The sequence below is a fragment of the Chiloscyllium plagiosum genome, unplaced genomic scaffold (assembly GCF_037043375.1).
Source record: "Chiloscyllium plagiosum isolate Xiang-an unplaced genomic scaffold, Cpla_swu_hap1 HiC_scaffold_28, whole genome shotgun sequence".
NCBI lineage: Eukaryota > Metazoa > Chordata > Chondrichthyes > Orectolobiformes > Hemiscylliidae > Chiloscyllium > Chiloscyllium plagiosum.
The window spans coordinates 41861843-41876535 of record NW_028270166.1 but is presented as its reverse complement, the minus strand read 5'-3'; the positions used below and the strand labels follow the sequence as shown (position 1 = coordinate 41876535).

Genomic DNA, 14693 nt, shown 5'->3' with positions numbered 1-14693 from the left:
CTCAACTGAGTTCCACATTTATGAATGTATTCTGATCATCCTAAGAAGTCCCTGTGTCCAGGTGAACATTAATCCATCCTGCATGTCACATTTAGAAGTTTCTTCTGCTGCTGTTAAACTGTCCGGTCTGTCATTGCCAAGATTATTTCTTTATGAACTCAATGTTAGAGTGGCAACTCTCCAGGTGACTGATCCAACTCTCATACCCAAGCTCTTCTGGGACAAAAAGAAATCAAATCAGAACAGGAGGGAAGCACAGAAACATTTTAAAATTATTCCATATGTGTGTGAACACCACAGGCTAGGCCAGCATTTATTTCACATCTCCAACTGCCCCTGAGAATATGTCGATGAACTTCCTTCTTGAACTGCTATTTACTGCTCAACTGACTATTCTGTGGAAGGGGATTCCAGGAACAGTGGAATAATTTCTAAGTCAAGATATGGTAATGGTGTGTCCATGCTTTTGTTGCTATTTTTTCGTCCAAATCAGTAAAAGTCACAAATTTGGAACGTCATTTTGAAAGTGTCTTGGGGAGTAGATGCCATACATTGTGTAGATGCAGTGAGAGAGGACGAGAAAGCCCACACAAGTTGACAAAATACACGGAAGGATTTCCTGCACAGATTCTTTTTATTGGACATTACACTCACCAACAATTATTACTCGCCTGATGCTGTTGGCTGATCATGAACTCACATGAAAGCCAGCATGGGGTGTTGAGCACAGCACCCACATGAACTGAAATTCCTGACTGGAGCCAAGTCACTGGTCACTGAAACGTGAAATGGGAAACTGAGCAGAACCTGCCTCAGGTACAAACACTTCAAACATAATACAGCACAAACACACAGAGCAAAACAGGAACACAAAATGCAGCAGATTCCAGAGGAAGAGGGTTAAGTAATGGTGAAGGGGTGGAAGCTAAGTGTCATTTTCTGCCTAAATTAGACAGCAAACACAGATGAAACTTCCAAATATTTAACAGCCGGATTGAGAGACTGTTGCGGTTGTTTCTGAAGCTGCTCCTTGTTGCACTGTGCAGGAGTACACCTTCCCACTGCTCCAATCACTGCCAGGGACAGTCAGGTAGCTGCTGAGACTGAAGCTGTTGTCCGGGTCACGGGATACCACGCTGGTTTGGACCTCACTGCTCGTCGGACTCCCATCCACTGTCCAGCTGACCGCAGCAAAGCCCATGGACAGTTTGCTGACCAGACAAACTAATGTGCCTGCTCCTTTACTGGACATCTCCTCATCTGAAGGCCCAAGCAGTTTTACTGAAGGGTCAGGGAGTTGCTGAGCTGCAAGAGAAAAGACAATGTTTGCATACAAAGTTAGCAAAGAATATAGCATCATTTCAGTTTAATAAGAACAAGTTTGAGATGTTGCAGCTTCCAGAATTGGGCCTCAGAAGGTAATCATGGGAGTTAGCATCCCTCTGTTAAGACTGTTGAGGTTTGTGACAAAAGAAAGTCCTTAATTAGGATGTCAAACCAATTGTCCTGTGGATTAGAGCATCATTCACTGTGGGGAATTCACTTCCAACTCAATGGCTGTACACAGGTCTGTGCTATGTTGGTTCATCCCAGGTAATGTATCAGGGACACTGCAGTTGGTCTCAGTGATCCCTGCCTCTGATCTTTGCTTTCAAGTTCAAAATCTGTTTTCTGTAGAACATCACTGGACCTGAACATTAACTCTGCTTTCTCTACAGATGCTGCCAAATCTGCTGAGTTTTCCAGCAATTCCTGTTCTTCCCAAAAACCTATTGTGATGAGCTGTGACACTGAGCTTCATGGATTTGAGGGGAAGAAACAGTCAGCGTAAAGGAGAACCACACCTGGGAATTACAGCTCTGACCTATCTTACCATATTCCTGTTAACCCACTCCCCATTCCTACATCACTGTGCCTCTTCAATGCCAACCTCTGGCATTTGGGAATAAAATTATCTCAAACTCTCCACAGCTTTGACTGAAAGCTCCAGGTCGTGTGGTCCTGAGTTCTACAGACTAATGAGCAACAGGACATGGAATGGTCTGTGAGGATGCTCCAGTTAGCCCATTCAAGGTGAGAAGAACAAAATAATTTCTTGCTTGATCTTCAATGATCCTTTCCCCAGCCTCAACACCACCTTTATTTCCCTCAGAGTCCTCCGAATGAGGAAAGGCTGCTGGCAGTGTACACAATGCAGCAACATTAACTCCTGGCACAGGTTCAATGTCAACATGATGTCCAGCAGCAGCTCAGTGAGCGAGTGGTAAAGGCTAGGGTATCAGTACTGAAACTCAACACAAACCCAGCAAGCCTTTTTACTGCACACTCACTCCTGCCACAGTCCAGCTAGAGTGATGGCTACACCATCTCAGTGAATTCACCTCAGAACCTGAGCTCCAGCCTCAGAACTTGCAAAACCTAAATCAAAGCAACAAGTCTCCAAGGAGCAATGAGAGCAAACGATGGTAATGAAGGAAAGGGAGCGGAGGGAGAGTTCCAGCATGTATTGGGAGAATGTGAGGAGGCTTGACAAATCACCTATGAAGAAAAAATTGTTTGTGAAATGGCTTAAATTCTATCAATTTGGCCTTTAATGTAATACTTCCTTTGGTGCTGAAGTAACATTTTGTTTGATAATTCTTTACGAACATCCTGGAACAGTTTTCTACTATATTAAAAAGGAGCCATATTAAAGCAAGAGATTGTGTTGAGAGAGGTGGGGCTTCCTTGCTCAAGAAGGGAAGACACAACATAAGCATCGTTATGGTCATCGTCAGATTCCTAAGAGATCGAGGAGAGAAGAATGAACTAGAGCTCCTAGTGTGAGTGAGAGGAGACAGTGCTCTTAAGAAAGCTAGGAATTTCAGTCGGCTTACAGCAAACATTGCTGTAAGCCGACTGCATCAGAAATGGAAAGGAGAAAAGCCGAGGATGGATTGGAGGTGTAACGTCTGACAGCAAGGGGGGAAAAGAAAGTGTTGAAACCGGAAGTTGTAGTGATTGAAATGAAGTCAGCCATGTGAACCTCAGAGCATGAGTTCCCTTATTGAGGCTGTTAATCTGGTCTAATCAGAGAGAGTCCTGACGGACCGATACAAACAGGAGTGTTAGAGGTTCTGTCCACTCTGAGCTGGCTCGGAGGAAGCCGGATCAGCCTCTTGCACTATGCAGCTGTAAATAAAGGCTGAGGTGATATAGGCCTCTGTGAAGTTATTTCAATGGCGACAAGACTGGGACTAATGATGTAACTGTGCAAAGGTGCCTGCTAGCTGAAGCCCAACTGGACTTCGAACAGGCACAACAACTGGCTGTGTCATTAGAAAATGCGACAAGTGGAGCGTAAGATTTACAGGGTATGCCGATGGAAATGGAGCGCCTCCCCAGGCAGACTGAGCTTGTAGTATCGCCTCATTCAGGACATATCCTGAACCGGAGGACTCTAGGTCAAACCACAGCAAAACCCTAAAACAAAGCCAAGCCTCAGCCAAGCAAGTGAACATTTTCCAGGGTCCTGGCCGGCAAGCCATTGTAGTTGCTGCCGGTGTGCAGGACCGAGACAGCAACAGAGTCCCACTAGGCCTGAACTGAGTAAAGGAACTTGTAGGCTGGTGTGCAGGACAGTGTACATCCTAGAACACCCACTTGCATTGGTCTTGAAACAGTTAAATTGCGGAGCAACATCCAAATCACAATCAAAATAAATGTCTGGTTGAATGGTCACCTGATTCTAATGGAGGTTGATACCAGCGTGGCTGTATCAGTGATTGCAGAACCAGTCTATAACAAACTTCACTCTGGACCCCAACCCTGAACTTTGCATAAGGCCTCGGCTAGACTGAGAACCTATACCGGGGAACCTTTACAGGTTAAGGGTACAACTTCGGTTCTGGTCTCATTTGATGTTGGAAATTGGTTGAAATAGATTCACCTTCATAGCCAACCATTTTCTAATGGATAAATGTTGAGCCCAAGTAAAGTCCTAATTAAATCCTCGGGCACTTTTCAGGAAGGAATCGGGACTATCAAAGGAGCAAAGACCACCTTGCATGTTGACTGAGAAGTGATTCCATGATTCTGCAAGGCCTGTCCTTCCAGGCAAAAGTAGAGGCAGACATCAGGAGGCTGGAAGGCGAAGGAATAATCAAACCCATACCGTTTATGGACTGGTCTGCACCAGTCACAAGGCCCAAAGCAGAGGAATGCCCAATCGTGTGTGCTTCCTGGACTGTGGCTAATGCAGAATACAAATACACCCAGTCAAAGAAGGAAAGTGAGCAGTTATCTTTCCTGTGGGGAAGTTGCACCAATACCTTCGCTCATGTAACATTGTCATAGAAACTGACCACCAACCCTTGGTGGGGCTACTCAAAGAGGAGAAGGCAGTGCCACCCATAACTTCAGGTTGAATTCAGCATTGGGCTCTCAGGCGAAGTGCACCCAATTACAAGTTGGAACACCGTCCGGGAAGCCAAATAGAAAATGCGGATGCATTGAGCTGCCTCCCACCAGCAGATACACCAATGGTAGTGAGGCCACTGGAAGAGTCTGTTCTGGGTTTAAACTTTCCGGAGTCCCTTCCGGCCACCGCTACAAATTTCGGAATGTGGACACAAAAAGATCCCGTCCTGGCAAAACTATAACAGCTAGCGGCGATGGGGTAAAGATCAAAAGGGCCATCACAACCTGAACTGAATACTTTCCCGGACTCGGTGAGACCAGATCACCGAAGAGGATGGCATTTTATTATGGGGAGTGTGAGTGAGTATCCCACGCAAAGGACTCTATCAGTTCCTGGCTGAACTCCACCAGGATCATCCAGGGGAGTCCAAAGATGAAGATGTTGATGAGAGGTCATGTCTGGTGGCCAGGATTGGATGCAGGCATAGCCACGTTGGTGGGTCAGTGTGCAGGGTGCCAACAGGGATAAAAATTACCATCAGCAGCTGCAAACATCTTTTGTAATACACAGACTCCCAGAAGTCTTGGTCACAGACAAGTCTTGGACACCAGATCAGCTGCTTACCGTCCATTGTCCACTGGGCTGGTGGAAAGCCAGACCAAACTTTGAAGGCAAACTTTAAAAAACAGCTTCCACTTTCACTCATTACCAAACTGCCCCAGCTCCTATTTGATTATCTGACCACCCTTCTGGCAGCTACGGAAATAGCTCCAACAGAGTTGCAATTGGGGAGAAGACTCCACACCAGGTTAAAGCTTATCCTCCCGGACCTGGGGAAGGGGGAGCAGGAAAGTGAAACAGCATCAGGAACATCAACACTGGACACAAGACTATGCCAGGCGAGAGAGAGACAGTTCACTTCAGAAGTCAAGGTTTGGTGCCAATATCATGGAAGTGGACCTGCATGAGAAAGAGGCATGGCTGATGAGAGGTCAGGTCCTGTCATGTACAAAGTTCAAGTCAGTGAGCTGGTTCTGAACAAGCATGTGGACCAGATGAAAGCTGCAAACTCACAAACATGACAGGGTCAAATACCTGGTCCCTTAGATCAGTCGGAAAGGCTACTGGAACCCGTAGCTTCACCCCCACCCCATCTGTCAGAGTCAGAGACAGACACGGTGGATGTTGCAGCCTCAGCACCTTTACCACCTGAAGAAAAGGAGCAATTTCTTCCAACACGCTCTGGGTGCGAGAGTCGGTCTGTGTATCCAAGGCTGCGTCGGAGTAACTGGACCCGGTGGGTAAACCCCACTACAGACGGTATGAGAAAACGAACAGGCCTCTGTCCCTGGACAGAGAGGGGGATGGATGTAATGATTGTGTTGGGGTCAGCTAGATGGCCCTCATAGAATACGAGTTTCCTTATCGATGCTGTTAATCTGGTCCAATTGGGGGACACTGGCTGATGGGTATAAATAGGAGTGCCTACAAATGTCATTATTACTGTCTTGTCATGTTTGAAACTGGGATTTGAAGTTCTTCATTTCCCTGTAAACTGGTTGAACAGTCGGGTTTGGGACCTGGCTTTGCTGCTCCTCTCCCTTGTAAAATTGCTGTTTCTTTGTATACAGCTGTTAATGTTAATTATTTCATAAACTGTGAATTGTTTAATAAAATGTAAAAAAAAAACAGGAGCGTTAAGACATCCTGGTCACTCAGAGCTGGCTCTGAGGGATCTGGATCAGTGTCAAGGACTCTCCATGTGTAAATGGACTGTGACGATGATGTGAAAAACATAACATAAAATAAATAAAATTTTTAAATAGGAGTGCCAGGCACACCCTCCCACTTCATATTGAATTCCCTAGATAAGCATTTTCCCCTATTGGGCTTTGCTTGTCATTGGTTCCCTGGCCACTTGGGTGCCTTTTCCTGGTGGTGGAGAGATTGAATACAATTATTTGCACAATGGGGTCTTCACTGAGTCCCTGCCCTTACACAACATGGATGCTGTGGAGAAAAAATAAGCGCGACTACGGTGTTGCTGTATTGTGTGTGTGTGTGTGTATACCAAAAATAAATACATAAATAAGCAAACAACCAACCAGGAGTGTCACAGGTTCTATTCACTATTAGCTGGCTGTGAGGAGACTGGATCAGTGTCATGTACTATGCACGTGTATATACAGGACAACTTTATGACGGGATACTGGCCTCTGTCGAGCTATTTCAGAAATCAAGATAACAAGAGGTTCCAGTTCAGTGCAAAAATAAAAAAGCACAGACAAAGTTATCAATAGGCTTTAAAATTGAGAGAGAGGACTAGAGCAAAGAAATACTGACTCAGGAACTAAACTAGTATTTTACTGAGTACTGCATTAGCAATGCTTGGTTTCTGAGAATGATTGCTTCTGATATTTCTGTCAACATTAATAATGGGTTATGTGTAGGCACATTGCTACTCAACTAAAAAGCAATGACAAAGCTTCAATTAATTAATTCACCATGAAATGCTTTGGGGCATTAAAAACAAAATTAAAATTAGAAAACATATCAATGAAGTTTCTTTCTTTCGATTTAACTCAGTGCAGCTAATATTGAACATTTTAAACAAAACCAACAGAACTAAATTTAACTGTTCCCAACATTGCACTTTATAAGCCTTGAAAAAAATTAGACCACATACTCAAATATGAGTCACCACCAAATATATTAACAAATGTACAGCATGCTAAAAAGAGTTTGTAAAATCAAAGCACTTATGAACAAAAACATGATATACAAAACTATGAACTAACAGCCAATGTCAGAAACAGCACAAACTCAGACAGGCAGCACCAAGAGTGATTGCTCTGCTTCTGCTGCTAGACTCTGGAGAAACAACCAACATTTTCACTCAGGTTAAGAAATAGGCATGAGGAAATAATCAAGTTTCAATCAAGTGCCGAAATTCACACAGTTAGTATCCACAGAGGGAATTCTCAGCCACTTACCTGCAACAAAGAGCTTGGTCCCTTGCCCAAACACACACACAGTGTGATGTTCTAGGGTTCAGTCCATACAGTTATCCAGGATCCTGGAAATGGAGAGAAAACACCTTCAGATACTCCAGTGCCAGCATTGATCATGTATTCCCAGTGCCCCAGTTGGTGTGGGACAGTAAGGAATAACCTCACAACAACATCCACACACTGACATTAAAATGTCATCAACACTCAGTAGTGGGCAATGATTCAGAAAGTTACCAATTATGAAATAACGGCAATTGGAAAATATTATACCCAAGAACATCATTAAAGTAATTTATGAAGTCTTAAATATTAGAGTATTTGATCCAGTACAATGATATTAGGAGGCCATTATTTTCTGATATCAGTTTTTGTGTTACCTTCTGTCACTGTGAGACATAAGCACTGGCCGAGCTAAACCACTTTTCACAGTAATACACGGCGGCATCATTCACCTCCACGTTTTTGATGATTAACTGGTAAATGTTGTGGCCGCTGTTGGCTGTCGATGTGAAACGGTCGCTGCTAAACCCAGACCCATAGGTCGGCGCACTGCTCGAGTGATGGTAATAGAGGATCCACTGAGGAGCTGATCCTGGTGTCTGCTTGTACCAGCTCACAACATAGCTATCAGCCGTTCCAATGTTACAGTCCAGTGTGGCCGTGTTTCCCGGTATCACAGTCAGGTGTGGAGGCTGAGTCAGAGTCTGACACTGTCCATCTGTAAAAGAGCAAGGATTAAACATCAGAAATGGACCCTTGTAAAGGGGACTGTAAAACCCCGACCTGCTGCTGTGGAAGGAGCAGTGTTTTACTTACAGCCCAGCCACACTGCCAGGGAACAGAGAAAGCACAAGATCCACATCATTTCTGTCAGTGAGCTGCCTGCCTTCAGCGACTGTATCTGGGACAGACTGTGGCAGCAGGTTCCCATTGAAGCCAGTTATAGAGCCCTTCACAACAGGAAGGAAATCCGTGCAAATGAGAGCGATTCACACTGACCAACCAGAGCAAGGACCTGAAATCCACCCATTCAGGCTCAGAGATTCAGGTTGATGCAGTGATACCTCAGTCCGACTGGAAACACTGTCACATTTTACACTGAAGCTCGTTTATTGTCTGATATTTCCCTTTATGTTTACTGCATCTTCCGACCAGCCCTGGAGTTAAAATTGTTCTTCACACCTACTATCAAAAAATGACTTTCTAGTGTAATTTATTTGTTGCTCTTGTTAATAGATGAGATTCCCAACAGTGTGGAAACAGGCCATTTGACCCAACAAGTCCACACCAACCCTCCAAAGTGTAACCCACACAGATCCATTTCCCTCTGACTACTCCACCTAACACTACAGGTGATTTAGCATGGCCAATTCACCAACCCTACACATCTTTATGGGCAGCACCATAACACCATAAGACATAGGAGTGGAAGTAAGGCCATTCGGCCCATCGTGTCCTCTCCACCATTCAATCATGGGTGATGGGCATTTCAACTCCACTTACCCGCATTCTCCCTGTAGTCCTTAATTCCTTGTGACATCAAGAATTTATCAATCTCTGCCTTGAAGACATTTAGCATCCCGGCCTCCACTGTACTCTGCGGCAATGAATTCCACAGGCCCACCACTCTCTGGCTGAAGAAGTGTCTCTGTATTTCTGTTCTGAATTTTCCCCCAGTGCTCTTGGCCACTTTATAGGATCTCTCTTTTTCTTTAATACATTTCCTGACTTCCTTTGTCAGTCACGGCTGTCTAATCCCTCCCCGGATAATCTTTCTTTTCTTGGGGATGAACCTCTGTACAGTGTCCTCAATTATACCCACAAACCCCTGCCATTTTTGCTCTACTGTCTTCCCTGCTAGGCTCTGCTTCCAGTCTATTCTCATGCCCGCATTATTACCTTTGTTTAACTGTAACACCATTACATCCGATTTTGCCTTCTCTCTTTCAAACTGCAGACTGGACTCTACCATATTATGATCACTGCTTCCTAAGTGTTCCCTTACTTTAAGATTTTTTATACAGTCTGGTTCATTACATAGCACTAGGTCCAGAATAGCCTGCTCCCTTGTGGGCTCCATGACAAGCTGTTCCAAAAAGCAATCCTGTAAGCATTCCATGAATTCCCTTTCTTTGGATCCACTGGCAACATTATTTACCCAGTCCACCTGCATATTGAAGTCTCCCATGATCACCGTGACCTTGCCTTTCTGACATGCCTTCTCTATTTCCCGGTACATGTTGCGCCCCTGGTCCTGACCATTGTTAGGAGGTCTGTACATAACTCCCATTATGGTTTTTTTGCCTTTGTGGTTCCTCAATTCCACCCACACAGACTCCACATCATCCGACGCTATGTCATTCAGTGCCATAGATTTAATTTTGTTCTTAATTAACAAGGCAACCCTGCCCCCTCTGCGCGCCTCCCTGTCTTTTCGATAAGTTGAAAATCCTTGGATATTTAACTGCCAGTCCTGACCCCCCTGCAACCATGTCTCTGTGATGCCTACTACATCATAATCATTCACAATGATCTGTGCCATTAGTTCATCTGCTTTGTTACGAATGCTACGAGCATTCAGGTAAAGTGCCTTAATGCTAACTTTCTTATCACTAGAGATACTGGAAGTCATAAGATGTCCTAAGTTATCCTTCCTTTTTGCTGCATTCCCAGTCTGCCTCAAGTTTAAATCCGCCTGCACACATGCTATCCTGCTGCTTATCTTTCCATTTAACTCCATACTCCCTGTCGCTTTGACTTTCCCTTCCCCCCAACTCAGAAGTTTAAAGTCCTACTGACCACCCTATTTATCCTGTGTCTGTGTGGACATTCTCCCCATGTCTGTGTGGGTTGGCTCCGGTTTCCTCCCACAATCCAAAAATGTGCAGGCCATGCTAAATTGCCCGTAGTGTTAGGTGAAGTGGTCTGGGTGGGCTGCACTTCGGCGGGTCGGTGTGGACTTGTTGGGCCGAAAGGCCTGTTTCCACACTGTAAGTAATCTAATCTAATCTAATCTTTGGACTGTGCGATGAAACTGGAACTAACCCACACAGACACATGGAGAATGTGCAATTTCCACACACAGTCACTTGAGATTAGAATTGAACCCAAGTCCCTAACACTCTGAGGCAGCAATGCTAACCAACATGCCACCCTGAAGAGCTTTTAAAAATCTGCATGTGGTCAATCTTTTCTATCACATAATGTGTATGTTCTAATGCCTTCCTGCAACGTGATACAGGGAACTTCTAAGCATAGGCCACTTGCTGAATGTCTGGTATTCATGGTCCTTATTTAGTTTGTAGCCAAACTTGAGGCAGGATTGGAGGTAGAAAGTGAACATTTAGTTTCCAACATCATTCCCAGCTCCAGCTATTTCAGACATTGTGGGTCTGGGCCCAGCAGGGCAGGGCAGGTGCCCAATTAGACTCTGTTAGGGTCTTGTTAACACTGAACTAATGGACATCGACGAGTCACTTCCAGCATGTCTGCAACTTCCAGTTTGTGTAGGGGCCTGTTTGTATGAGGAAAGGCCCTTCCTGCCTACCTGGATATTAGAGCAACTAAATGCTGCCCTGTGAAGGGGCTACACTCCATCCACCTATAATTCACAAGTTACTGCCTCCAGGTCAAGTCAGAGGATCTCTCTGTGGGTGGCATGGTGGCACAGTGGTTAGCACTGCTGCCTCACAGCGCTAGAGACCCGGGTTCATTTCCCGCTTCAGGCGACTGACTGTGTGGGGTTTGCACGTTCCCCCCGTGTCTGCGTGGGTTTCCTCTGGGTGCTCTGGTTTCCTCCCACAGTCCAAAGATGTGCAGGTTAGGTGAATTGGCTATGCGAAATTGCCCATAGTGTTAGGTAAGGGGTAAATGTAGGGGAATGGGTGGGTTGCGCTTCGGCGGGGCAGTGTGGACTTGTTGGGCCGAAGGGCCTGTTTCCACACTGTAAGTAATCTAATCTAATCAAATCCCAATGTATGTGTGTTCCCAGCCTCCAACAGTGGGATTGGAACATAATGACCTTCCCAACTCCTGTATCCCTCCCCAGGGGGAATATCCAGCCTAAGGTGTTGGTGATTCCCCTCAGTTAATGTTTGGATAATTTTGCTCTGTCACAGTTTATGTGAACATGAAAGAGCTGAGCATGTGACTAGTTAATGATTGCACCCATTTGCCACCTAACTATCATAATCTAACCTGCTATTGACCACCAGGTGACCAGTTACACAATTAACAATATTGCACAGAATGGTGAATATGATTGAGACAATAAGTATATCTGTTATTTCCATGGAACCCGAACATTGAGAATGAATTGAACCTCATGGGAATGTTGAAGGAGTTTGAATGAAGCTACTCAGCAGTCAGTTTCAGCCAATCAGCTTTCAGTATTTGAGGGTGGTTTGTGCCGTCCAATCCAGCTGCTCCTAGTGAGTGAAATGAACAAACACCTGGCCCCCAGCAGGAACTGAGGCCTGTTATTTTAAGCAGAGGGACTGTCCAGAACACAGTCAACCTCAATATAACATCATTTTACTGCAACTGTACCCAAATCTCTCAGATTCTGTTCCACCCATTTAAGTAACAGAAACATCACTGTTTAAGGAGGTGAACCAGTTTTGTTAGGAATCTATGGCATGGTCAGCTTTGCATCAGCTTATTTAAAAACTCCATGTGAAAGGAAGGAAAGAATATAGATGAATCTTACACTTTGATTTGTCACATTGTCAGTTTTGCCGAGTTTTCATTGTGTCTGTTCATGAGTCCGAGCTGCTTTCTTGTGCTATGATTCAAACCTGCCTCATTAATGACTGACCACTCCTCTATGGTGCCCCTCCTGTCCAATACTAGCTGGCCAGTCAAATAGAAATTCAACAGCACTGTCACCTTGCAGGGGACTGTGATAGGATGCCTTCAGGTTGGAGATGCCAATCCAGAGGCTGGCACAGTTCTGTCCTGGTGACCTGGGAAATTGTAACCTGCACCAGTACTTGAGCCTCACTCATCAGGATGAAAGCCCCTGGCTCTCCTGTATCTTGGACAGCACCTGAGAGACCCTACAGCTGTGACCTCTTCAGGTGCTGCATGGAGGAGTCTTACAAAATACTTCCAGATCGGGTGGGAAATGGGAACTGTGCCACTCTGTCAGCAATTGTGGTATTTGTGACCCACAGTTGCCTCTTTTACAGTCAGCTGTGATCATTTCTGCAACATTGACATCTCTGTCTGCAGTTTGCAGGGATCAGTAACATGGTGGTCATTGCATGCGGCCAGTATTTGCACCAAACACACATGTATTTCACATGGGATGGTGTGAGGTAAATGATGTGAACCTGTACTCCACACGCCAACAGAAATGGAGTCCTCTTTTTACCCATTGAACTGCCTCAGACTTCACCCACCCGGATGTGATCCCAGCCATTTATCATTCACATGGATTGACAGATGTGGAAGGGAAACCAGGTCAGACTGGGCACCATGATATCAGGCTCCACCTGGAACACAGGTCCAACCAACTCATGAACTCACTTGTCACTTTACCTGCTCTCCCTGGACAGCCTGTTGTTACTAAATCCCCACACTTTGACAGCCTCCACATTTGATTGAGACTTTAATGTTCCACCATGCCCCCCAAGCTAAGTCACCACAGTTTAGTGATGTCTACTACCAAGCTGCACGGTTCCCCTCTGGAGGCCACAGTGGTGATGACTGTCTATACCTCCCCTGCCTGCAGTATCCCATGGCCTCACGTGCACAATTGGCTCTGCCATTACTCTTTTCAAGACTACCCCCATCCCCTTCACCATCTTGGTACTCTCCACAAGCCAGGCTGCTGCTGACCCTCCCCCCCATTGAGTCCCTCCACCTCTCAGTCACAGCAGTACTCCTGGTTCCACTCCAACCCTCTTGACATGCATTTTATTGACCCCAGGACTGACCCCAGCCCTTTGTCCCTGCGAACTTAGTGTGTTTGCTGCAGCATTGCCCTGGCAGCTGCCTCTACACTCTGAAGTACAGAACTGTTAGTGGATCAGAGATGTGCCATGATGATGAGGAGAGGCTGGCAGGTGTTGATGCCACATCTATGGATGTGGGGGGCATGTGGCCAGTGCCCATGGAGCGTGTCCTGAGGTGTTGGTGCTGGGTGTCCAACATGGAGGTCTGGGGGAGCAAACACCAATAAGCAAACTGGAGTGGCCAGTGTTTCAGAATGCCCTGAATATGAGATAATGCATTTGTTATATTTTCAGGTTTTCTTTTCTACCTTTGTTCTGGAAATGATCCCAGAACAGACACTGACATTCCACTTTGAACTCTGTCTGACAAAATATTCTTAACCCCTTCTCAGTGCGGTGCAGTGGCTCAATGGTTAGCGCTGCTGCCTCACAGCACGAGGGACCCAGGTTTGATTCCAGCCTCAGGCGACTGTCTGTGTGGAGCTTGCATATTGCCCCCGTGTCTCCGCGGGCTTCCTGCGGGTGCTCTGGAATCCTCCCACAATCCAAAAGAAATGTGTCGGTCAGGTGAAATGGCCATGCTATATTGCCCATGGTGTGATGTGCATTAGTCAGAGGGTAATGAGTCTGAGTGGGTTACTCTTCGGAGGGTCAGTGTGGACATGTTGGGCTGAAGGGACTGTTTTCACACTGTAAGGAATCTAATCTCACCTCACTCTGTTTATCTCTTCCAATACATTTTAATTCAATTCATTATTCTTCACCCTTTTCCACTGCCCCTTTGTGATCTCCTGTGTAATAGTTTGTCAAAGGCTTTCTGGATCTCCCTGTACTCCAGTTCCCTGCAATGTCACCACCTCTCACCATATTTCATTCTGGAATCCGAGTTATACACATTTTGCTACAAACTCTTTGTGTGTGGTACCCGAATTTAAAACGACAGCTCATAAAGAAAAGCAAGTGGAAGAACAGTGAGTGATAAACAAAATCCCAAATCAGGCCTTTCACTGTATTAATGAAGTTAGAATTGTTCCCTGACCTGACAGCCTGACCCCACTGAGGTCAGACAGCGTATATCACTGACACCCAGGTTAACCTTTGGTGTGCACCAGATGGGAAACATCTGTCCGACTCTTCAGATGAATCTCAAAGATGTGGTTTAAAGAACCTCAAAATGTTTGAAATTCTTTTCCTTTTCCAGCCAAGCCCACCTCATACAGGTAAAAACAATGACTGCAGATGCTGGAAACCAGATTCTGGATTAGTGGTGCTGGAAGAGCACAGCAGTTCAGGCAGCATCCGAGGAGCAGTAAAATCGAAGTTCGG

At 45.5% G+C, this 14693-nt stretch overlaps 1 protein-coding gene across 2 annotated transcripts; it reads right to left on the bottom strand.

Moving 5' to 3' along the window:
• Positions 1-615: 615 nt before the first annotated feature.
• Positions 616-13710, bottom strand: LOC122565194 (immunoglobulin lambda-1 light chain-like). Of its 2 annotated transcripts, XM_087976148.1 has the most exons (4): positions 8227-8371; positions 7807-8128; positions 7393-7427; positions 616-1305 (listed from the first exon to the last, which is right to left on the bottom strand). In XM_087976148.1, the coding sequence occupies exons 1-4, from the start codon at positions 8339-8341 to the stop codon at positions 983-985; spliced, it is 795 nt and encodes a 264-aa protein (XP_087832274.1). In that variant the 5' UTR covers positions 8342-8371; the 3' UTR covers positions 616-982. The 2 variants fall into 2 exon arrangements, 1 of the variants encoding a protein (XP_087832274.1); XR_015751869.1 differs by lacking the exons at positions 616-1305; positions 7393-7427 and having other exon boundaries at positions 7989-8128; positions 8227-13710.
• Positions 13711-14693: the final 983 nt, after the last annotated feature.

What these genes read in the sequence shown, in the direction of transcription:
- LOC122565194 (XM_087976148.1), bottom strand. Translation starts at nt 8,341, where the DNA reads ATGGGAACCTGCTGCCACAGTCTGTCCCAGATACAGTCGCTGAAGGCA. An exon ending in TTTAGCTCGGCCAGTGCTTA is followed by an intron (nt 7,428 to 7,806) that starts TGTCTCACAGTG and finishes TCACACTGTGTG; the next exon opens with TGTGTTTGGGCAAGGGACCA. An exon ending in GACCAAGCTCTTTGTTGCAG is followed by an intron (nt 1,306 to 7,392) that starts GTAAGTGGCTGA and finishes TTTCTCTTGCAG; the next exon opens with CTCAGCAACTCCCTGACCCT.